This window comes from Panthera leo, chromosome B3 (genome assembly GCF_018350215.1).
Source record: "Panthera leo isolate Ple1 chromosome B3, P.leo_Ple1_pat1.1, whole genome shotgun sequence".
In the NCBI taxonomy this organism is placed as follows: domain Eukaryota; kingdom Metazoa; phylum Chordata; class Mammalia; order Carnivora; family Felidae; genus Panthera; species Panthera leo.
In genome coordinates, this window is record NC_056684.1 from 86,426,470 (window position 1) to 86,450,759 (window position 24,290).

The 24,290-nt window shown below is 38.4% G+C and overlaps 1 protein-coding gene across 4 annotated transcripts in view; it reads left to right on the forward strand.

The window, feature by feature from the left end:
- Positions 1-1,654: 1,654 nt before the first annotated feature.
- TTC6 (tetratricopeptide repeat domain 6) overlaps positions 1,655-24,290 on the forward strand; it is a 203,360-nt gene continuing 180,724 nt past the window's right edge. For all 4 annotated transcript variants that reach the window (XM_042943017.1, XM_042943018.1, XM_042943019.1 and 1 more), the window contains exons 1-2: positions 1,655-1,778; positions 12,918-13,867. In XM_042943017.1, the coding sequence (XP_042798951.1) occupies positions 12,932-13,867 (936 nt within the window). In that variant the 5' untranslated portion in view covers positions 1,655-1,778; positions 12,918-12,931. The remainder of the gene's footprint in view (positions 1,779-12,917; positions 13,868-24,290) is intronic.

Consider the following 24,290-nt stretch of genomic DNA (forward strand, 5'->3'; position numbering starts at 1 on the left):
ATAAACGTTTGAGGGCCATTAAGTACCAGGCACTGAGCAAATGATGGCATTTAATTGGTTTCTCTTTGGGCTCCTTTGAACAATGGTGAAACATAACACAAGAAAATAAATAAAACAGAAAATAGTGGTTTATCACAGAGAAAACTCCAGCAGCCATCAACAAGGTTAAAATACAGAACAGTGCTAGCACCTCAGGACTCCTCCTTGTAAGTGTCCGCCTAAACACCATCACCTTCCTCACTACCAAGCTGACTACTATTTTGGCTTTTATGGTTATTACTTTTTTTTGTATTTCTTTGTAACACATCAGCTGAGCATGCATCCATCAGCACTATAGTTTTGCTGTCTTGGTTTTTAAATATTATATGGATGGAATTGTACAGTGTGTACTCCTTGTGTTTGGCCTCTTAGCTCACAGAGATTGATCTATGTTGTTTCCCACACATGAAGGTTGTTCACACCCTTAATGTTTAGTACTGCATTTTATGAATATAGCACAATTAATTTATGCACTCTACTTTTTTTTTTAACGTTTATTTGTTTTTGAGACAGAGAGAGACAGAGCATGAACGGGGGAGGGTCAGAGAGAGAGGGAGACACAGAATCGGAAGCAGGCTCTGAGCTGTCAGCACAGAGCCCGAAGCGGGGCTCGAACTCACTGACCGTGAGATCATGACCTGAGCCGAAGCCGGCCGCTCAACCAACTGAGCCACCCAGGCGCCCCAGCACTCTACTTTTAAAAAGTTTTTAAGAATTTATTTATTTTGAGAGAGAGAGAGGGAGAGAGAGAAAACCCCAAGCAGGCTCTGCACCGTCAGCACAGGGCACAATCTCACCAACCATGAGATCATGACCTAAGCAGAAATCAAGAGTCAGAGGCTTAACTGGCTGAACCACCCAGGCACCCTTTTATGTGCACTACTTTTCATGGACATTTGGATCCATACCGGTTTTAAGCTATTATGAATGAAACTGCTATGAATATTAGTGTACATGTTTCTTGGTGCCTGTTCACACGCATTTCTATTGGGAGTGGGATTGCTGGGCCATAGAGTATGGATATATTCAACTTTAATAGATAATGCCAACTACTGCTTATGACCTTTCTTATCTTGGACATCAGAAACTGAATATGCTGAATCCAGGATTTTAGTAGGAACTCTCCAGAATTCTGAATCTCATGCCTTTGATTTCAAGATTCTTTTTATGAGTTGTGCTCTAGGTGCAGGGCATGGGAAATACCCCTGAAATGTACTCTTAATTGGCATTTAGTGCAGGCATACAGTTTAAAAGTATAGCAAAAAAAAAAAAAAAAAAAAAAAAAAAAGTTTTAAGTTTCCCGGTTCAGCATTATTGGTTTAAATGTACATGACTGCCAAATAAGCAGTTGGTTAAATTGGGCAAAACTGGCGATGTGGGAAACTCCAGTCCAGGGGGTCTTTGGGACCAGCCACTTCACGCACGGGAAAACAAAGATCGTTCAGTGTGGGGTTAGGTCTTCGAGCCCAACGGCGCTCTTGCAGCTGCTTCTGCTAGGCAGAAACGCGCGGGCTGGGACGGGTAGCGCGGAGGGATCCACAAGAGTCTTCCTTGCTCCTGGGCTGCGGTGCGGAGTAGGACGCGCGGATTGTTGCCGAGCAACGGAGCGCGGTCTCCCTTCCCGTAGGGGCTATCGGAGCCCACCCGGCCGCTCCGCCCCAGGAAGGCCGGTTGGATACACCGCGGCAGTGCCAAACTTCTCGCCACCTGCAGGGGAGCAGGGGCGTCCTCACCGGCCGGTGAGAGGTGGACCGGGCTCGGGTGACTTACTCTGGGACTCTGGGAAGTAGAGGCTGTGATTTTTGGGCGGAGCTATCGTGTCCCCTTCCGCCTCTTTAATCCAAACTAATCTCTGAGAATATCAGGGTAGAAAATAAGGCTGGTGTAGAAGAAGGGATTGGGGCAGGAATAGGGTTGGGGTGCTGTCGGGAAGGGTGAAAACCTGGTGGAAGGGAAAGATAGTGACGGCCGGGCTGTAGGGAAAGGAAAAGGAGTGAGGAAGGCAGAAGACAGGGAGGAATCAGGGACTGTGGGGAGGGAGTAAGGTCACAGTGGAAGGAATTTAATTTCCAACGCCCTGACCTTTCCTATGTCCCTTGACAAGGGCTGGTTGTTTTGGACAAACCTTAAGCACCATTAGGTGAACCCCCCCACTGATGTCAACGCGTCTCATTTGGGAATAGTAAGCTGTTTCTTGAGTGTGACCCAAAAACTCTGGTGGGCTGTGGGACACTGTAGGCTTAATGCAAGGATTATCTAGCATCTAAGGCCACAGATCCACAGTGAAACTATGCTGACTGCCACAGCAGGAGTTTAAAGGAGTTCAATAGTTCTTTTAATTATTCAACATTCAAATGTAAGAGTTCAGTAAATTGGTTTTTCCTATTTACAGCTTTATAAAGGTATAATTTATATTTCCTAAACTGCACAGAATGTACAGATAGTAGTATAATGTATTGCAGTGTAGTGTACAGGTGCACAGTTTGACAGATGTGTATAACCTCTGAAACAATTACTGCAATCAAGATTACCAAACCTTTTTTTTTTTTTCCAAATTTGAACTTAAATTCCTTATAACTGAATCTTTTCATTCCTCTGCTCCCTTTGGTATCCACCCCTGTTCTCAGCTGCACCTACATCACCCAACCAACTACTGGTCTACTATGTGACACCACAGAATAAGTTGCATTTTCTAGAATTTTATATAAATGGAAGCATACAAGATATACTGTTTTGTGTCTGGCTTCCTTTATGCAGCATGATGGTTTACTAGGACCTTTGCCTTGATTACTGTACTTTATAGTAAGTTTTGAGATTGGGTAGTGTAGGTCCTCCAGTTTTTTTAAATATCATTTTAACTACTTAAAGTTATTTGAATTTGTACATGCATTTTAGAATCAGCTTGCTATTCTATAAAAAAAGGTCTGCTGGAATTTTGATTCAGATTGCATAGAATCTATACATCTATAGATGTATAGATGAATCTACATCTATAGATGTTTAAACAATGTTGAGTCTTCTAGTTAACAAACATGGTTTGGAGTTTTATGTAGGTCTTTAATTTCTCTTAGCAATGTTTTGTAAAGTTCAGTGTAGAGATTTTGGGCATCTTTTGTTAGATTAATTCTCAAGTATTTTATGTCTTTTTGGAAATTATTTTCCCATTGTTTGATGTTGGCATATTAAAATACAGTTGATTTTGTATGTTAACATATTTTATAATCTTGATAAGTCACTCATTAGTACTAGTAATCGTTTTGTAGATTCTTTGGGATTTTTGACCTAAAAATCACGTCATCTGCAAATAGGAACTGTTTTTCCTTTCTAATCGATTCCTTTAATTTCTTTTCCTCGCCATATTGCAATGGCTAGGACCTCCAGCATAATGTTGAATAGATGTGGTCAGAGTTGAGGCACTATTGCCTACTTTTCAATTTCGGTAGGAAAGGAAAAATATAATGTTAAGCTGTAAGGTTTTTGTAAATTCTCTTAATCAGATAGAAGGTGTTCCCTATGAAGTATATTTGCCCAGAGTTATTTCTTTATTATTATCATGCATGAGTATTGGATTTTGTCAAATAATTTTCCTCTACCTATTGAAATGATCATATATTTTCTTTTCTTCCATTTTCTGTTAATACTGTGAACTATATTGATTGCCAAATGTTAAATTTTTCAACCTTGGGATAAACTATATGATCAGAATATATTATACTTAAAAATATATTTTTTGGTATGATGTGCTAATATTTTATTAAAGATTTTTGTGTCTATATTCATGAGGGATATTGGTGACATAACTTTCCTTTTAATAAATGCTTTTGTGAGGTTTGGTATTAGGTTATGTAAGTCTCAGAAAATAAGTTCCTTCATCCTCTGTTTTCTGAAAATATTTCTGTTGTTTCTTTCTTGAGTGTTTGAGAGAACCATCTGTGCCTGGAGGTTTATTTGTGGTAAGATTTTTGGTAATGAATAAGTTTATTTCATATAGTAATATTAAGATTTTCTGTTTCTTATGCTAATTTTGGTAAATTGAAATTTTCAAGGATTTGATTATTTTATCTAAGTTGTTGAATTTGTTGATATAAAGTTGTTTATCATATTTTCTTATTATCTTTAGGACCTGTAGTGAAAAGCCCTTTTCTATTCTTGATATTGGTGATTTTGTTCTCTCTCATGTATTCTTAAACCGTTTAGGTAGGGGTTTTCAGAATTTTGTTGATGTTATTAAAGAACCAGCTCTTGGTTTTGTTAATTTTCTCAAGTATTTTTCTGATTTATGTCCTTATACTTATATTCTTCTGTTTATTTTGGATATACTTTACTCCTCTTTTTCTAGATTCTAAATGTAGGACCTTAGGTTATTAATTTTAGACCTTTCTTCTTTTTTTTTTTTTTTTTTTAAATTTTTTTTTCAACGTTTTTTATTTATTTTTGGGACAGAGACAGACAGAGCATGAACGGGGGAGGGGCAGAGAGAGGGAGACACAGAATCGGAAACAGGCTCCAGGCTCTGAGCCATCAGCCCAGAGCCCGACGCGGGGCTCGAACTCACGGACCGCGAGATCGTGACCTGGCTGAAGTCGGACGCTTAACCGACTGCGCCACCCAGGCGCCCCCCTTTCTTCTTTTTGATTTAAGCATTTAAGCTGTACTTTTCCTTTTGATCACTACTTTAGCTGCCCCTGATACATTTTGATGTTGTATTTTCACTATTATTTAGTCTAAAATATTTTCTAAGATTTAATAATATATTTTGTATTCCATTTTACTATTGACTTTTTCATTAGATTTCTTTGCATTATTTTAAAAAACTATTTCTCCAAGAATTACAATATACATTCTTAACATTTAACAGTCTAGAGTTAATACTGAACTAGTTCACATAAAATGCAGAACCCTTACAAACATAGTTACCTTACCTACCCCATCCTAGTCTTTTTGGTTCTTGTTATATGTTTTACATCTAGATACAAACCCCCCAACAATACCATGGGATTTTCATACAATTAAATAAAAAAAAAGACTAAAAAAATGGCCTTTTAAACTTACCCAGATATTTGCCAGTTCTGACCTTCATTCAGTCCTGAAGATTCAGATTTTCCTCTTGTACAATTTCCCATCAGTCTGAAGAAATTTCTTTAGCATTTCTTATAGTCTGCTGGTAAGTAATTCTTTTAGTTTTCTTGTATCTGATTATGTCTTCAATTTGCCTTCATTTTTTTTTTATTTAAAAAAAAATTTTTTTAACATTTATTTATTTTTGAGACAGAGAGAGACAGAGCATGAGCAGGGGAGGGGCAGAGAGAGAGGGAGACACAGAATCTGAAACAGGCTCCAGGCTCTGAGCTGTCAGCACAGAACCCGACGCGGGGCTCGAACTCATGGACCGTGAGATCATGACCTGAGCCGAAGTCGGACGCTTAACCGACTGAGCCACCCAGGCGCCCCAATTTGCCTTCATTTTTAAAAAAATGTTTATTTTTGAGAAAGAGAGAGTGAGTGGGGGAGGGGCAGAGAGAGAGAGAGGGAGACAGAGGATCTGAAGCAGGCTCTGTGCTGACACCAGAGAGCCTGATGCGGGGCTTGAACTCACAAACTGTGAGAATATGACCTGAGCCAAAATCAGATGCCTGAGCCACCCATGTGCCCTAGTTTGCCTTCATTTTTTAAATAATATGCTTGCTAGATATATAATCTGGTGTTGACAGTTCTTTGTTTTGTTTTAGCATTATAAATCTTTTTTCACTATTTTGGTTTCTTTGTTTTTTGCCTTTAAATTTTTTAAAATTATATCTATATATATATATACGTATATATATATATACGTATATATATATACGTATACGTATATATATATACGTATATATATATATATATACACATATGTATATGTGAGAGAGAGAGAGAGAGGGAGAGAGCAAGCATGGGAGAAGGGCAGGGGGAGAGAGAGAATCCCAAGCAGTCTCCACGCTCAGTGAGGATCCACAACCCTGGGATCATAACCTGAGCTTATATCAAGAAATGGATGTTCAACCCACTAAGCCACCCAGGTGCCCAGTTTCAGTGGTTTTTGATGGGAAGTTTATGGTCATTTGAATTGTTTCCCTATAAACAATGTTTTTCTCTGTAGGCTCTCAGTATTTTATCTTCGTCTTTGATTTCCAGTAGCTTACATGTGGTTTTCTTTGGTTCTATCTTGCTTGGAATGTGCTGAGTTTCATGATTCCATAAATTTATATATCTCTTCATATTTGAGACATTATTTCTTCTTCTTCTTTTTCTTCTTCTTTTTTACAGTTTTAAATGTTTTATTTATTTTTGAGATAGACAGAGAGGGAGAGAGACAGAGCACAAGTGGGGGAGGGGCAGAGAGAGAGGGAGACACAGAATCCGAAGCAGGCTCCAGGCTCTGAGCTGTCAGCACAGAGTCCAACACGGGGCTGGAAGTCACAAACTGGGAGATCATGACCTGAGCTGAAGTAGGACGCTTAACTGACTAAGTCACGCAGGCGCCCCAAGACATTATTTCTTTAGGTATTTTTTCCATCCCATTTTCCCCTCTCCTTTTGTGATACTGCTTACCTATATGTTATAGCTGGTGATACTGCTTCACAAGGCTCTAAGGCTGTTCCCCATGACACTTCCCCCAGCTTTTTTCTTTCTCTTTTAAATGCTGGATAATTTCTGTTGATTTATCTTGCAATTCACTGACACCTCCATTTTGTTAGCCAAATTTTTATTGAAAGAATTATATTTTTCAGAAATAAAATTTCTATTTATTTTCATTTCTAAGATTTTCTGTCTTTTTATTCATCTTTAGTATACCTCCCTTTACTTCACTGAGCATAGTTATAATATTTGCCTTAAAGTCCTCATTTAATAATTTCAACTTCTGTGTCATCTCTGGACTAACATCTGTGCCCTTGAGAATGAGTCACATTTTCCTGGATCTTTTTATGCCGAGGACTTTTTAAATTATATCCTGGATATTGTTAATATTTTATTGTGTGGATTCTGGGTTCTGTTTTATGCCTTTGAAGAATGTTGATGTTTTTCATTTGGCAGGCAATTCACCAGGTTGCACTCACTGTAAGCTCTATCTTACTCTTTGTGATTGGAAGTTAAGTTCAGCTAAATCTCACTTCAGCTCTTTAAGCCTTTGTTGTGTTGCTTTGAGTTTGTTCCACATATGCACAGTTCAGAGGTCAGTCTAGACTTGGATGGGGTTTAGACACAGAATTAGGGGATTACCTTCTCTGGCTTTCTCTCCTTTGGGATTTTTTTTCCCTTTCCCTTCAGTGGTGGTTGTTGCCAGGGCTCTTTTCTCTGATTCTTCTGGCCATAATGATGAAGGGCTTTCTATCAAAGTTTTTGCCACCTGCACTATGCCATTTTACAGGATGGATGGCATTTAGGGAAAGGCCACAATAAACTTGGAAACTTACCTCTAGGCCAGTGTTTCCACAAATTTCTACTCTGCTCCCCAGTCCTACTTTTGTTTATTTCTAAGAATCCTCAGGTACTTGTTTTTTATATTTTCCCCAGAGTTTATCAACTCTGTTATTAGTAGGGGATTTTCTGTGGATGTAGATGTGGAACTCCAATAAATTGCTTTTGAAATTGAGACCATGCAACATTTCATATGTCAAAAGCATTATGATAATAATACAACTCTTTTGCTTTCCTATTTTGGCTATTTAAGCAAATTTGATGAAGGAAGTTCAGGAAAGAAAGACAGAACATGGGAGAAGAAAAAGGCAGGGAGAATGTTTTGTTGCTCCATTGCCTGTTCTGTATTTATGTTTGTGTGTATATATGTATATCACAAAGGTTATGGGCATATTCTAGGTACTAGTTATAACAGTAGAGTAAGTTTTTTAGAGACATTGAAATTTCTATAGGCTTCTGAATAGTTTAGAAAAAAAGCTTTTTGTGAGCTTGTCTCTATTTCCTGTATCATTTTTAACCAGCACAATATAAGTGTGAGTTACCATTATTGATATTATTAAGATTCAGGGCAGCAAAACAAATATTATAGAAAGTTTCAAAAATAGAAAAAATACCATTATCTTATTTTCTTAGCAAATTTGTTACAATAATTGTATATTTTCTATTAAGCTTTTTCATAAATTATAATCAATGCATAAACAGATCTCACTTCTACCACTGATACTTCAAAATCAAATAATTGTTTTCAGAATATTTTTATTTTCCTTGCAATGTGAAGATTTTACCAGATGTGATAGACTATCCTTGGACTTAGATGTTTCTTTTGGAACTCTAATGTTGTGCATTGGAAGTTGATATTGATATGAAATTTAGGAAGTGAATTGTGATAATATTTGGCCATGGACCCAAGAGAACCTAAATCTTGTCCTTAATGTGTCACTCCTCCCACTGATGTATCCATGACCATATGTAGAAGAGGTCAAGGCTCCGCATAAGCAGCTGGTGCTTTGGCTCTATTCTCAATATAATAATCTGATGAACTAGGTCTAACATATGAAGGATTCCTTTCCCTGTGTGAGGTGGTTCCATGTAGCTTAGAACCAAGTTATCTGGTGGTCTTCTCTGTTTATTTCTACCTTATTTGAAGTCTAGAGCAGAGTATGGATCTTCTGTTCTGATCGGAGGAATTGCCATACCTGCAAGAATTGGATAGCAACCTGTCCCAGAGTCTAGAGAATTCACTAGTTAGCTCTCTTTGGGCCTTTAGCCATTTTTGGCTGGAGAGCTTTCTCATGTCTGATCATACCTTTGGTTGAGGAAAAAAGGCTGGCTCTTGGTCTTTCTGACTCCCTCACTGAACCTCCTGGGAGAGGAAGAAGAAAAAGGCTCAGAGCTCCAATAATTGGGAAAGAAACAGAGAGTAAAATTACCGCTCAGGTTGCAAAGATTTCAAGCACATTCTGTCCATCTTAAAATGTAAGGTAAATTTAACCTGGATTGTGAGCAGCAGGCTTGGCACCGTATGTAAATTAATACTTTGGTTTTTGGGGACAGCTACATTATTTTTCCTTGAGAATCTCCAAACCAGAACTAGTCTCTTTCTTTCAATAAATTGCTTACCAAGAAAAAGAGAACCTGTTATTTTCCCATGAGATTGGATGTTTAAAAGTTATTTCACATATTTTGTAATGTTGAGGGGTGGGTGAGAAGAAGAAAGGCATCAAGTTTTGATGGACTGGCCCATTTAGCATTGCGATACCACCTACCTTGAAAATACAATAGAAGTTACTGTCAAATTAGAAGTTCTATATCCTATTGGTTTATTTTTATACTTGAAGAGCAACTTTCCTATGAAGAATTCAAGGAAATGTACTGAGAAATGTTAAACAATGAACACTTGATAAACTTCAATAGTAAACCAAGGGCCTGAGAGAAGTTGGGAAGGGAATACAAAACAGGAACTAAGAAACAAAAGGGAAGTGCATTGGGAGAGTCAAGTCAGATTCTCATCAGGTATTAATGTGCTTCTGTTCTGTGCTCTCTTCTAGTTACTGCCTTTCAGTCTTTTGTAGGAAGAAATGCAGATGGTGTCAGTGTGAGCATATTACCACCTGTGCAAACAATAATAGCCAAAACACTATGAGGAGGATTATGCAGCATTTTTTAAAAAGAGAAACTTCCTTAAGGGTTTTAGAAATCATTTCTAATATTCATATACTATAGGACAGGAAAGAGGCAACAGCATATTATTTTCACTTTTTCTTTCTTTTAAAAAATTTTAAAAGTTTATTAATTTATTTTGAGAGAAAAAGAGAGAGGGAGAATCCCAAGCATGCTCCGCACTGACAGGTCTGTGGGGCGGATCTCACAAACTGTGGGATCATGATCTGAGCTGAAATCAAGAGCTGGACACTTAATTGACCGAGCCACCCAGATGCCCCTATTTTCATTTTTTAACGTGAAATCTGGTTATGGATAGAGCTGAACTGTTCGAGGTCTAGGCATTGGTGGAGACGGGTAGAGAAAGAAAGCCTGTTGATGAGGTGAGCCCTCTGCCATGTAACAGGGTCTTCTGATTGAGAATCAACAGCGGATATTAGAGATTAAAAGCAACATGACTATATTTGCTAGATAGGATGTTTTGTTCATATTGCCCATAATACATGGTAAATGAAGATATCTAATTATAAAGATAATGTTTTTATGAATTAATGTAAGCCCAATCAAGAAGGTGGATAAGATGATAAGCAAAGAAATGCAGGGGCACCTGGGTGGCTCAGTTAAGAGGCCAACTTGGGCTCAGATCATGATCTCACAGTTTGTGAGTTCAAGCCCTGCGTCGGGCTCTGTGCTGACAGCCCAGAGCCCGGAGCCTACTGTGGAGTCTGTGTCTCCCTCCTCTCTCTTTCTCTCTCTCTCTCTCTCTCTCTCTCTCTCTCTCTCTCTCTCTCTCCCTCCCTCTCTCTCTCTGCCCCTTCCCTGCTTGTGCTTTCTCTCTCTGAAAAATAAATAAATAAAAACATTAAAAAAAAAGAAATGCAAAGTAAAATAAGAAAATATTTTCTACATTTAGTCTTAAATCCATCTTATTTTGGTACGTGGCTTAAAATGAGATATAATCCCCGCCCCCCCCCCCCCCCCCACCCAATAATCAACCAATTGCCTCAGCACAGTTCACTGAATAACTCTTTTCTTGACAATTTAATGCTGTCTTTACACTATAACTCCTACTGTTTTTAATTCTTTTCCTCAGTCTACTTGATGATTCTAGCAGTCGTATTTCAGTTTTAATTCTTATATCTGTATAAGTTTTAATTGTCTTGTTAGAAAAGTGCTCCCTCATTTCTCTTTTTCAAAACTTTGCCTGTCTATCCTGTTTGTTATTTCAAATGAACCCAGAATTATTTTTCAGATTTCAAAAATATAATTTTTAGATTTTGATTATGATGGCATTAAACCAATACAGTATTTTGGGAAGATCTGATATAATTATAATATTTGATTTTTTCACCAAGGGACAGTAACTGTCTATTTAGTAGAATCTTTCTTCTGTGCCCTTTAGTAAAAATTTAAAAATGTATTCATGCAGTTTCAGCACATTTCTTGTTATGTTCATTGCTAGATACTCTTTAAAAAAAACACAAATGGAATTTTATCACTATGTTTTTGAATGGATCATTTTGGTATAAAGGAAGTTAATTGGGTTTTGTATAAAATTTAAAAAAGTTTAAATGCCTTGCAGAAATCTATTGTAATTCTAAATAGTTCTTTGATGTTTAGATCTTCCAGGTAGACAATCATATTTGCAAATCATGATGATATTCCAGAGATGTTTCTGCTTTAGTATTTTTTTCCCAAAGAGCCTTGGCCTTAGGCAAATTAACTAAAACAAATTAGTTTTTTCAATTCATTTTTTTCTGCTTTTGTTTTCATTATTATTATTATTTCATCATTTCGTATTTTACCCTTATTTCTTAAAACTCTCCTCTTGTTGGCTTCTGTGAACTTTGTTCTCCCCATTTTCCTCTCTGTTGCTCCTGCTCATCCCACCTCCCACAGATGCGTGTGCCCCAGAGTCTGTCGTTGGGCCCTTTTCTGTTTACACTTCTTGTTAGCCTGGCTTTTGTTAATGACCTCAGAGCTCTCAGGATCTGAAAATCCACTTATGATCATACATGAACTGGCCCTGTTGAATAGCAGGGTTGTTTTTTTTTTTTTTAATTGTGATAATAAATACACATAAAATTTACCATCTTAACCATCTTTAAGTGTACAAGTTACTGAATAGCAGAAGCTTTATTGTGTACTTGGCTATGACCCAGACTTCATCAAGATGATTCAAAGTTCTTATTTTAGGAAGGATCTTTAATTGCTCCTATTCATTCCTTCTCATTGGCTAGATCCCATCAGTTTTACCTTGTTATGTCTCTCTTTTCACGCTGCTAGCTACCAAGGCCAGGCCTTATGCTCAAGCTGTGCAGGTTCTTATTTGCCTCTCTCCCTTTATTATTTCTCTCACTCAATATTGCCCAAGCAGCAGATCCTATCAAGCCACTTTTCTGTTAAAAGTTTTTGAATGGTTTTCAGTAGCCAACAGAAGTACAAACACTTGGCATTCAAGGCCTCATGATCCTGCTACAGCCTACCTTGTGGCTGATCACCTCTCTTCCTTCATACAGTTCACTGTAGTTCAGGAGACATATTGAGGGAAATGGGCTGGGTATGGGATGGAGACACTCAGGGCCAGTTAGTTGGAGAAGGAAGAGGAAACTGCCATCTTTCCTCAGGAGTAGGGATTTGGACCTTGCGCTGCCAGAGTCTTCATTCCCTACCCCCCACCCCTTCACTCCAAACTGCAAATCTGGAATTTCATATGAAAATCTCTCAACTTAAAATTGTTGGTACAAATTAATAATTTTGAAAAACTTGGAGCAATTGAAAAATATGTTTGTGGGCTAGATCCATGCCTCAGTTGATGACCTCTATTCTTTCTTAGCAGGGTTTCTTTAGATGCCTGTCTCCCTTGTCTGGAATTGGGACATTATATTATAGTCTAAAGAATTGTTAAAATAAATCCAATAGGCATTTCAGAAATTCCACTGTAAAAAAGTTAACTGCTCTAAAGGTTTTTCATGGTTCCTTTGAAAAGGCCAATAGTTGGATTTAAAATGATATAAACTAATACTGCCCACTTGTGCCTCTGGAGCACAGCAAGTATTCTACCATGAGAGGGTTTTTGAGCTGGTCTTGCATATATCAACGTGAGTTTTGTTTTATATATATATATATATATATATATATATATATATATATATATATACCATATATATATATATATATATATATATATACCATATATATATGGTCATACAATAGGGTCATACTATATACATATATATATGATACAATATATTGTTATTTCACAGGACAGATAGTCAAGATGTCTGCAATTTCAAAGCATTTTGGATTGAAATACAAAGAAGAATCATACATCTTTAAAGAGCTTGAGAAGATTCGCCAGGAAACTAAAAAGGACTTTCTCCGATTCAAGCAGAAGTTGGCCTCCAAGCCTGCTGTGGATGAAGGCCCAGTATTGGGCCTCCAGGTCCCCGGCCCTGCGCGTCCTGGGGAGAAGGGCAGCGCTTCCTGCGCTGGACCCCCAAAGCCATCAGGGACCCTTCGAGCTAAAAGCCCTACGACCCCCGCTGCGGCCCTCCCACAGCAGGCGCCCCGAGGCGCAGCGCGGCCCCGGGGCCCCAGCGAGGCGGCCACTCCCGGGAAGACCCGGCCGTTTCGCCCCCAGGACTTCTATTTGCGGAGCTCCGCGTTCCTCCGGCACCGGCCCCAGAAGAAGCCGCCGGTCATCGCCTCCAGGGCCGGCACGTCCAGACCGGTGGTCCTGATGCCGCCGCCCGCGCCCAGGGAGAGGCCCGGGCCGCGCCGGGGTCCAAGGAGCCCGCGGCCCACGGCCTCCAAGCCCGTCCTGCACCCGGCCCGAGAGGGCGACGCGAAACGGGAGACCGCTCCGCTCGCAGAGGCCCTCTTGGCCAAGCCGAGGAAGGGCAGCTCCATTTCCAGCCAGGAGGAGGACGCAGAGGCGTGCAGCCTGCTGTGGAGAGCCAGGAGTCGCACCCCGTCCTTGGGCGAGGGCTCCGTCAGCCTGCCGCGGGAAGGCGCGCGGCCAGTGTCCAAAAGCCAGCGGGAGAGGATCGCGCCCAGCCATTCGCTGGAGGCCCTGCAGCAGGTGCGAGTGATCCCGACGTGCATTGAGGAGGTCATCGCCTCACTGCAGTCTGAGGCCCAGCTGGCCTCCGACCGGACCATCAAAGAGCTCATACAGAGTGTCCTCGGCCAGCACTACGACATGAAAATGGAAGTAGGTGAACCAGCCGCAGGGTAGTATTTCTTCTGGGTAAATGCTGCTTCAGGAGACGTTCATTATAGATTTAAGTGCGTGTGGTATGGTATAAGCAAGACAAGCTAGACTAAACACTGGGGTGTTAATGCAAGTGCTTTGAATTTCGAATTTGAATTTTTTAATATTTCATTGCGGGAGGGTACAGTCTTTTCAGTGGGAGAAATTGAGAGGCTATTTCAAAAATTAGTTCAAAGATTAGCTGTAGACCTGAGTAATACATCACTGGTAACCTTTCAAAGTCTTTGTGATTATTTAGTATTGAAATAACAGATGTTTTATATGAAAAACTCAGGCTTTTTCTGTTACGGCTTAGCATTAGCAGTGAATGTTTATCCAGAGCACATCAATGCATTACTACTAAGAAGTTGAATTAGTAAGAGTTCTGTGTTGTTTTTTTTAGTGACAATCACTCTCAAAATATTTTTAAAAATTTACTAGCCAATTAAAGAGATTATTAGTGATTCTTGTGTGCCAGGCAAAAGGAGACAGAGTTTGTGTGCATTTTGCCTTGACAACCTCATCAGGTGGATCCCCATAAGAGCCCTATTTTACATAAGAGGCTTCCTAGCTTTAGTGATGTTAAAGGACTGTCTCAGTTGTCCCAAACTAAGGAATGGCAGAGCTGGGATTCTACCCCAGGTGGTCACACCCCAGACACTGGACTCGAAGCATGCCAGAACTGTCCGTTTGTTGATTGTGATATGTCCCCAGGAGGGAGCAAAGCCAAATAGGGTCATAGGTTAAGATATTTTGTCCATTATATAGACTTTACTCTGGCAGAGACATTCAAAGCAAAAATAATAACAAGGGAATCTGAGTCCCACAGAAAGACAGAGGGGGGTGGGAGGGAGGGAAAAGGGGGGGGGGAGTGGAGGGGAGGGGAGGAAAAAAAGAAAAAAGAGACTTTTTTTTTTTTTTTTTTTTTTTGAGAATGGCAATGAGGATGACTGTAAGAGGGAAGAAGATTCCGTTACTGTTCTTGGCTGCAGTGCCAGACCTGTTATTTGTACACAGAATACTGCTGCCACATTGTGTCTTTAAAATAGTTTCAGTACCAAAATACACTCTGGCTGTCATTTAAAGAATGTGATCATAAAGCCTATTAGGGAACAAAAACATGTAAGGACAAGAGTCCTCAGTGTCGTCTTTGACCTAACATTTGTCAGCAGAGTAGGACAAATGTTTTCAACTAAGACCCACATCTCCTCACAGTTACTCAACAAGATCAGCGTAGCTGCTTGGGGATTTCTAATTGGGTTTTGTGTGGGTCTCACAGAAAAAAGAATCAGGGATGTGCACTGGAGAACCTTAATAAAAGACAAATAAGTTCTCAGTGTCTGCCCCCATAAGAAGTAACTCCGTGACATTAGTCAAGGTACTTGACATAAAGAGGGGCCCATATTAGAAACTGGCTCAGAGGTCCCGTACAGTTGGGAAAAGTTACTTTCAGGCCATAAGATAGAGTACATTTTGAAGGGTTCAAATGGAATAAAATATAAGAAGAAAGAGTATCAAATGACGAATGAATACTGGGACAGTAAGTTCTGTTCTTTGTGGTATTCCATTTATCTTGTGTATCCTTTTTTGGTGCTTTCAGTTACCTGAATTGTTTAATGTAGGAGAGTGGCCTGGAGCATCAGAGTTTAGGAGCAAGGGGTGCTGACACTGTATTATAGGACTTAGCCAGTAGCAAGTGCCCCAGTCTCATCCCTGCTTTCCATTACATTGATTTTTAGTGCTTTTGTGATTTTTTTAGTGCTTTGGCGATTTCATTCTTGCTTTTGAAGTTTTGCCTTTCCACGCAAACAATTCCAGAAGACAGAGCCTTGCATTATTTTGAATCAAAGTGCTTTCAAAAGTTTTATTAGGGTGAGAAATGGCTGTGGCTGGTTACGTAGGTGATGGATAGTAATAACAATGCAAATGTAAAAGTGATGTCTAAATTCTGATTTTAAAAATTCATAAGATGAGAATAAGGACATTTGTTTTAAACATTTGTAATTTATGTAAATAACATACTTTCGAGGATGAGCAAGGAATATGGTTCTTCACTTTAGACATCTTAATTTGGAGTCACACAGCAATTCTCAGAGGGAAAGCCAGAGGAAAAGACAGTCTTGGCAGAGTGTGTTGTCTCTGTTTAGAGCTTGGGCAAGGCCATTCCAGACCTAGCATTCAGAGTTTCACAATTACATAGGCCAAAAGTTGCACAGAATACCTGAAGGTTAACTTAGCTGTCAAGTTTTCTCATCCTTGGCACTAGTGACATTTTGGAGTAAATAATTCTTTGCTGTGGGTGGCTGTTCTGTGAATTGTAGGTTGTTAAGGATTATCCCTGGCTTCTACCCACTAGATGCCAGTAGCACAATCCTTTTGCTTCCCTTCCCCATCCCCTGCCCAAGTCATGATAGTCATAGTATCTATATATTGCCAAATGAGACCCTGGAGAGTAAGGCACCATGCCTCCCACGTTGAGAACCACTGGCCTAAACAGTATGTATATACCATTGTAGGAGGAATAGCAATGTTATATGGCCCTGTGTTTGTTTTACTGAGGCATCAATCACTCACAACATACATTCTAATTATATGAGACTGGAGTTCAGAGACTACCTTCTGGACATTAATTGAGAATGAAGGAGCCAGCCCATCCTTGCTTCTTTCATGTATAGTTGCTTTTTGCCACAAAGCACAAAGAAAAATGGCTTCACGTGACCTAGGTAAGAAAGAATTCATGTTCCAAGATCTTTTATGAACAAATTATGTGTAGCTCACAAATGTTATATCATAAAATCTATGCCTACTTCCACTTCAGGGAAGATGAAATAGATGTACTTTCTCCTATTTCTCCTGTACAACTAAGTGCACTAGGCATAAGACAAACATGAGAATACTCCAAAAGGTGGAGAGAGGAAGACAGACTGGCTAGGAACTTCAGGTTCTGAGGAATCACATAGTGATGCTTTCTAGGGCTTTCTTTTTGCCTTATATCCTCCAGACTTGGATATAAGGATGCTGGCAAAATAGGAATGCCAGTGGATGCAGTAAAAGCTCCAGCAAAAGCCAGCTCTCGTTAGCCAAGGGATCAAGAAAGGGGCAGCCTAGAAAGACATAACTTTTAGACAATAACTGTGCTCCTCTAGCCAGAAACAGCAGAAAAAAAGCCTATGAACCCATCCCCACCTATACCAGCCAAGGCCGAATGGGGATCCTGGCCTTTCAATCTCACTAAGCTATAACAAGTTACCCCAACTTTTCTCCCCACTGAGGTGGTGTCAGTGGAAAGTCAGGACTTTGAACACTGCTCTGCAGTGAAGAGGCTGCCCTCTCCACTTTCCCTGTATCACTGGGGCCATGTGGGGAACAGTAATGAGATACCCCTATCCCTTATAACTAGAATGGTATCAGCAGAGGCCTAGTGGGAGCCAGAACTCCTACTCCCACCCAGCAATAATAAGGAAGCCTGCACCCCTGGTGTCAACAGAGACCAAGTTGGAACCTGTGCCCTCCCCCAACAACACCTACTAGAGCAATGCCATAGGAAGCCAGCTAAAATAGGAAGTTTAAATGAGATCCAGAGTCTCAGAACACATACCCAAATGTCCAAGTTTCAGTAGAAAATCACTTGTCATACTAAGAACCAGGAATATCTTAACTTGAAAGAAAAAAAGATAACAGATGCCAGCACTGAAATAACAGATGTTAGAATAAAGTGGCCCTCAAAAAGAAGGCTTCAGTGAGTAAATATGAGCACATTTGAAAAAATGAAAAAGTAGAAAGAGTTGACGGAAAAATAGAAAGTCTCATTAAAGAAATCAAAGATGTAAAGAGGAACCAAAGGAAAATTTTAGAACTGGAAACACAATAACTGAAATAAAGCCCCAGTTGATAGCTAAACAACTGAATGGAGAGGACAGAGGAAAGAATCAGTGAATTTGAAGGTGGAACAATCAACTTACTCAATCTGAACAACAGAGAGACAATAGACTGAGAAGAAAGTGTACCTAACTTCAGGACCTATGAGACTATCACAAAAGATCTAACTTTATGTCATCAAGGTCCTGGAAGCTGAGTAACCCCCAAACCAAAGAAACCCAAAGGATCCACACCAAAATATAATTGTCAAACTTCTGAAAATGAAAAAAAACAATAGGGGCACCTGGGTGGCTCAGTTGGTTGAGTGTCCAACTTTGGCTCAGATCCTGATCTCGCTGTCCGTGAGTTTGAGCCCCGTGTTGGGCTCTGCGCTGACAGCTCGGAGCCTGGAGCCTGCTTCATATTCTGTGTCTCCCTCTCTCTCTGCCCCTCCCTGACTCATGATCTGTCTGTCTGTCTGTCTCTCTCTCTTTCAAAAAAAAAAAAATTAAAAAAACCAACAAAACCTTTAAAGCAGTGAGAGAGAAACAAGTGTTACCTATAGAGGAAAACAACTTGAATGACAATTGATTACTTGTTAGAAATCATGGAGGCCAGAAGGAATGGGCACAATATTTTTCAAGTGCTGAAAGCAAAGCATTTTGTACCCAGAATTCTATGTCCAGTGAAATTATTCTTCAGGAATTGAAGGGGAAATCAAGGCATTCTCAGAGAATTTGTCACTGGCTGTCCTACCCTACAGAATGGCTAAAAAAGTTCTCTAAACAGAAAGGAAATGATTAGAAAAAAGGACACCAGGAGGGAAGAACACAATAAACAAAAACTGTGGCTAAATACAACAGACTTGCCTTCTCCTCTGTTTGATATTTCATGCTAAACATTAGACAGGCTCTACACTGTCTAATGTGATTCTAAATGTATGTAGAGGAAATTTAATTTAATGTAAGACAATTATAAATAGGAGATGGTAAAAAGACATAAAAAGAGGTAAAGTTTCTATGCTTCACTCTAATTGACAATATCAGTAGACTTGGTATATATAAGTTAAGTATATATAATATAATGCCTAGGATAGTGACTAAAAAAGCCATACAAGCAGATTCACTCAAAACACTATAGATAAATCACAATAGAATTATAAAATCTGTAAACTCATAGGAAGGCTGGTAAAAAACAGAGAAACAAAAACAGAAAAAAGAAAACAAAAAATAAACTGATAGCTTCAAATTCTAACATATTAATAACTACATTAAATATAAATGGATTAAATACACCAATTGAAAGACAGAGATTGGCAAGTAATTAAATACATAGCCAAACTATATTTTGTCTACAAGAGACTTACTTCTGATATAATGATATAGGCAGGTTGAAAATAAAAGATGAAAAAAACATATCATGCAAACATTAACTAAAAGAAATCAGGAGTGGCTCTATTAAGTTCAGATAAAGTGGACTTCAGAACAGAGAAAATTACCAGAGACATAGAGGAGATTCCAATATGGTAAAAGGGCCAATTCACCAGGAAAACAAAGCAATCCTCAATGTGTATGCACCAAATAACAGAGCTGAAAGACAGATAAAAACTGAAAGGAGAAATAGGAAAATCTACAATTATAGTTGAAGACTTCAACATCCCTCTTTTAACAACTAATAGAAAAATTAGACAGAAATTCCCCGAGAAGAACTCAACACCATCAACTTTCAGAATCTAATTGATGTTCATATAACACTTCACCCAACAATAACAAAATTCATATTCTTGTCAATTGTCAATGGAACATATACTAAGACCATATCTTGACCATAGAAGTGAACTTCAATAAACTTAAAAGAATTGAAATCATACAGAGTGTTATTCTCTGACCATAATGGAGTAAAACTAACAATTAATACCAGAACGATAATAGGAAAATCTCCAAACGCTTGGAAGCTAAACAATGCAGTTTTTGTTAATGTTTATTTATTTTTGAGAGGGAGAGAAAGACAGAGTGTGAGCAGGGGAGGGACAGAGAGAGAAGGAGACACAGAATCTGAAGCAAGCTCCAGGCTATGAGCTGTTGGCACAGAGCCGGATGCAGGGCTCAAACTCATGAAGGGCAAGATCATGACCTGAGCCAAAGTTGGACCTCAACCAACTGAGCCACCCAGGTGCCCCAACAATGCAGTTTCAAATAATCCATGGATCAATAAGGAAGTCTCAGGGAAAAAAAGACATTGAACCAAGTTTAAAAATACATGTGAAAATTTGTGGGGTACAGGCAAAGCAGTACATTCATCCACAGAAATGAAAACTTACATTCAAACAAAAACCTGAGATGAATGTTCATAGCAGATTTTATTATTTAATAATCCAAACTAGAAAGAACCCAGATGTCCTTCATGGGGTAAATAGATATATTAATCAGCAATAAAAAGAAAGATACTTACAACAACTTGGATGGATCTCCAGAAAATTATGCTGAGGCAAGCAACAGCAACAACAGCAACAATAACAAACTCCCTGAAAAACAGCAACAACAACAGAAACAATAACAAACTTCCCAACAAACAAACAAAAACCACACACAAAAAAAACAACAACAACAACAACAACCCAGAAGAAACAATCTCTAAACATTAGAGACTGTATAATTACATTTATACAACATTCTTAGAAGGACAAAACTATAGGAATGGAGAACAGATTTGTGGTTGCAAGGGGTTAAGGACAGGCTTAGGGTGAGGTAGGGTGGGAAGAAGTCAGTGTGGCTTTAGAAAGGTAGCATGAGAAATCCTTGTGGTGATGGGAATGTTTGTATGGACTGTAGCAGTGCCAGTGTTCTGGTTGTGATATTGTGTTACAGTTTTGCACATATTACCATTGGGGGAAAGGGGTAAAGAGTACAAAGGATATTTCTGTATTATTTGGTACAAGTGAGTATGAGTCTACAGTTATCTCAAAATAAAAACTGAAATGTTATCAGAGTCTATATGCTTCTTTTTATAAGTTATAAGAAGAGACACAAGGAAACAATATATTCTCTTCTAAGTCCTCCTTAGCTCCCCATAGTAACCAATGCTTATTGTTGTTTATTCTTCTACACTTGTCTTAATATTTTAGTACAAATGTGCACACATACATGCACACATAAACAGGGTTTTCTCTTCATAAAAATAAGAACATATGGTGTACATTATTCTGCAACTTACTTTTTGACATATTTCAATATGTACAGCTTCTATTTTTTCCCTTTAAATAGCTGCTTATTATTTCATAATATTTAAACATTTCCTTGGCTCTTTGCTTTTCAAATTTCACTTTTCCTATCCTAAGAATAAATTTTTGTTCATTGGAGGTATAAATTAGGGAACCTACCTGGATCTGGGCCAAGAAAAACCATTTATATTGTTTGGATGACATAATACAATTGGGAGGGACTAGTTTGGACAGATCTTTTCTATTCACAATGAGAGACACACTTATTACATCTTTCTCTTACACATTCCCTTTGTGCACTACTTTGTTGTCCTCATAGACAGAACGGGCTTAGGCTAATACAAATGATATAATGATTTCTTGATTTACACCTCTGTGAAGTTTTAAATCTCTCAGATTTGGGTGCTTTCAACAAATACCAAATACTTATATATTTAATTTACATTCATTTTTAGAAGATGGAAAATATTATATTAGTTTTTGAAGGAAAATTACTGTTTCTTTAGTCAGTTTGATTGTAGCAATGATTTTGAACCGAGTTGGAAGTTGTTCCTTCAGAATAAAGTTATTCTTTTGGATACAAATGCAGTTTATTTTCCATGAGGATTTTCTTTCAAGATTGAAATACTAAGTTATTTGAAAAATGAAATGCTAATTTAGTGTAGAATTCAGATGTGTTTTTTTTTCTGATTCTTAGCACAGATGCTGCACAGTAATAATTTTTCTTTTGCTTGTTTGTATGATAACGTACCTCAATTTAAACTCTACAGGACAAATGCATTTTAATCTTGATCCATTTTCACATATACCAGGGTTTAAGTACTATGAGGAGAAGTGAAGAAACATGTTGGCAAAATAATTGCCTTTTCTGACTGTTTCAGGTACAATTATTTGGATATTTATGATAAAAGCATTTCCCCTCTGTGGATTGTTATTTCAACATATAGCGCAATTTAAATTTTGATTTCCTGATTTAGACGTTTTTAGATGCTTTAAAATTTAAAGGGCTGGTCCAAGGGCTTAGACTTTCTTTCCGTAGGAGATGAAGTGGGCATTATCTGAGATGTTGCATACTTAAAATCCAGCACTATTTGCCACCTTAACATTGTATAGTTTTAGTCCACTTTAGGGGTAATTTTTGTGATATCTTCAAGTCATGATTTTCATCTATTTTGTGTAAAGTGAGAGGAGAGAGTTTATACAATTTAAAACAGTTTTTTGAAATTGAGGGCCTAGAGTAATATGGCCGCCTTGACAGCAAATTGAAATACCGGAATATCCTAGTTGGGTTACATGTTGACTTATTGTACATGGAAACCATTTATTTTTATTACTGAAAAGCATAGTATTTGATTGTGATTTAAGTATCTTATTCTGTAGCTGTAAACAGCCTGAAGCTAGGCAGCTGTATTCTTTACAATTCTTGTTTTAAAGCATAATAGGTAAACATTGAATTTTAAGGATGGGTAGATAAACAGTTTTGACAGTAAAATCAAAATCTCAAGAACCAGCAAACCACAATCATGTCTGAACATCTCTCATCCCAAATCCAGGCAGCCTAATAGACTGTGCGTCACATTATCTAGTTGTACTGAATATGTATTTCATTTTGGGGGCATATTATTTTACAGGTACCTGGTTTCCCTAGTCCACTGCAAAATGCACTGAATCCGGGTCTCACCATAGCGGAAAAGAATGACTTGACAAAATCTGTCATATTTCTTATCTCTATGAGTTTTTATAAGCACAGTACAGAAAGGTTAAATTTTTAGTCTATTGTATTGAAACTAAAATATATATATAACATCTAAATTACTAAATATAGTCTCATTTAATAAATTTTTTTTTACATATTTTACTTTGTGTTTTTATTATATGGAAAGGAACTGTTAGAGTCTTGGTGATAAATTTTTCCATAGTTTTTCCTTACTCTCAGTTTTCACTGGAATAGTGCCTGGAGCTGGAAGATGACCTAATTAACTATGTATTTTACATAACAAAACTGAGACCCAATGAGAGAAAGTGACTGTTGCAAGGCCATGCATCTAATTAGCATAGTGGAGACTGGATCCCTTCAGCTCTTCTGACAGCCAGACTAGAATTGTCTTCATTCTTATTACATCATGTTGATAGCACTTTCTTTCTTTCCCCCCATCGTCTCTTACCTTTTTTCCTTCACTATCTTAATACTTAGACCCCAGGTATCCAGAATCTTTTTTCACCGTGACTTTTCCCATCTCAGATTTCTGTGATGACTGCATTAGTGGGAAGACCATCACTCTCCCATTCAGGGATGGCCATCCTGGTGACCTCTGAGCTCAGCAGTTTTAGACCAAGAAGCAACGATTTGCTGCTCATAGAGCCCTGTGGTGATGGTAGAGATGGCGGGTGTGAGATGGGACTCAGGTTGGGTGCCTAAGATCCACACTGAGTCATAACATTAAAAGATGGAGGTGGGATGAATTACAGGTATTGATGACACTAGTAGTTGATTATATAGTCACTAGTCAGTTACAGTCAGCCAAGTACCACTGATTCTGCCAACTTAAGTTGGTGTTAATATGAACAAATGATAAAATCTCCATTATCTGTCATCTCTCATGTCAACTAAAGGCAGAGTAACAGACTGACCCACTTCTTCTTCATCTTATTAGCTTTATTTTAGGTTATTTATTTTATTTTTAAATCATTTAGCTATTCTCAAAGTGAAAGAATACCCACAACACTTTCTCTTTTTAGTCCAGTTAGGTTGAGTCCCCATTTTGGGGGGAAACCTTTTACATACTTGAAATTTTATTATCTGTGGTGGTTTGGGGTCTCGTTGAGAAGTCTCGACTTGAGAGAATGAAGTGTGTCAGTGGCCTTACCAGGAATTCCCAAAAGATAATGCTTTGGATATTATCTAAGAAAGGATGCAGGATTGTCATGATCATGTGGCTAACTATTAATTGGCATACTGGTTATCAAATTTGACCAGTCTTCATAATAAGTAAAATCCCCTGCACCCTCCACCCCTTCTACACCTTTTAAACTGGTAAGTCATCTTCTCTGTAGATCTCACAGATAATGCAGTAAATAAAATTCCCATTCTTTGCTTGGCTTACTGCAAATTTATTAGACACACAATAGAAGATTATAATAAAGCTAGACCTCGTCATTTCAGCCAAATTTCCCCTCAAGAACATCTCCAGTCTCAAGCTCTTCATCTCTTAATCATTTGAAATAAGGTTCCGAAGAAATGAAAGATTGAGACAGCTGAGACACTTTTCATTGTTCTGACTTCATTATGCTGTTGAGACCTGCCTG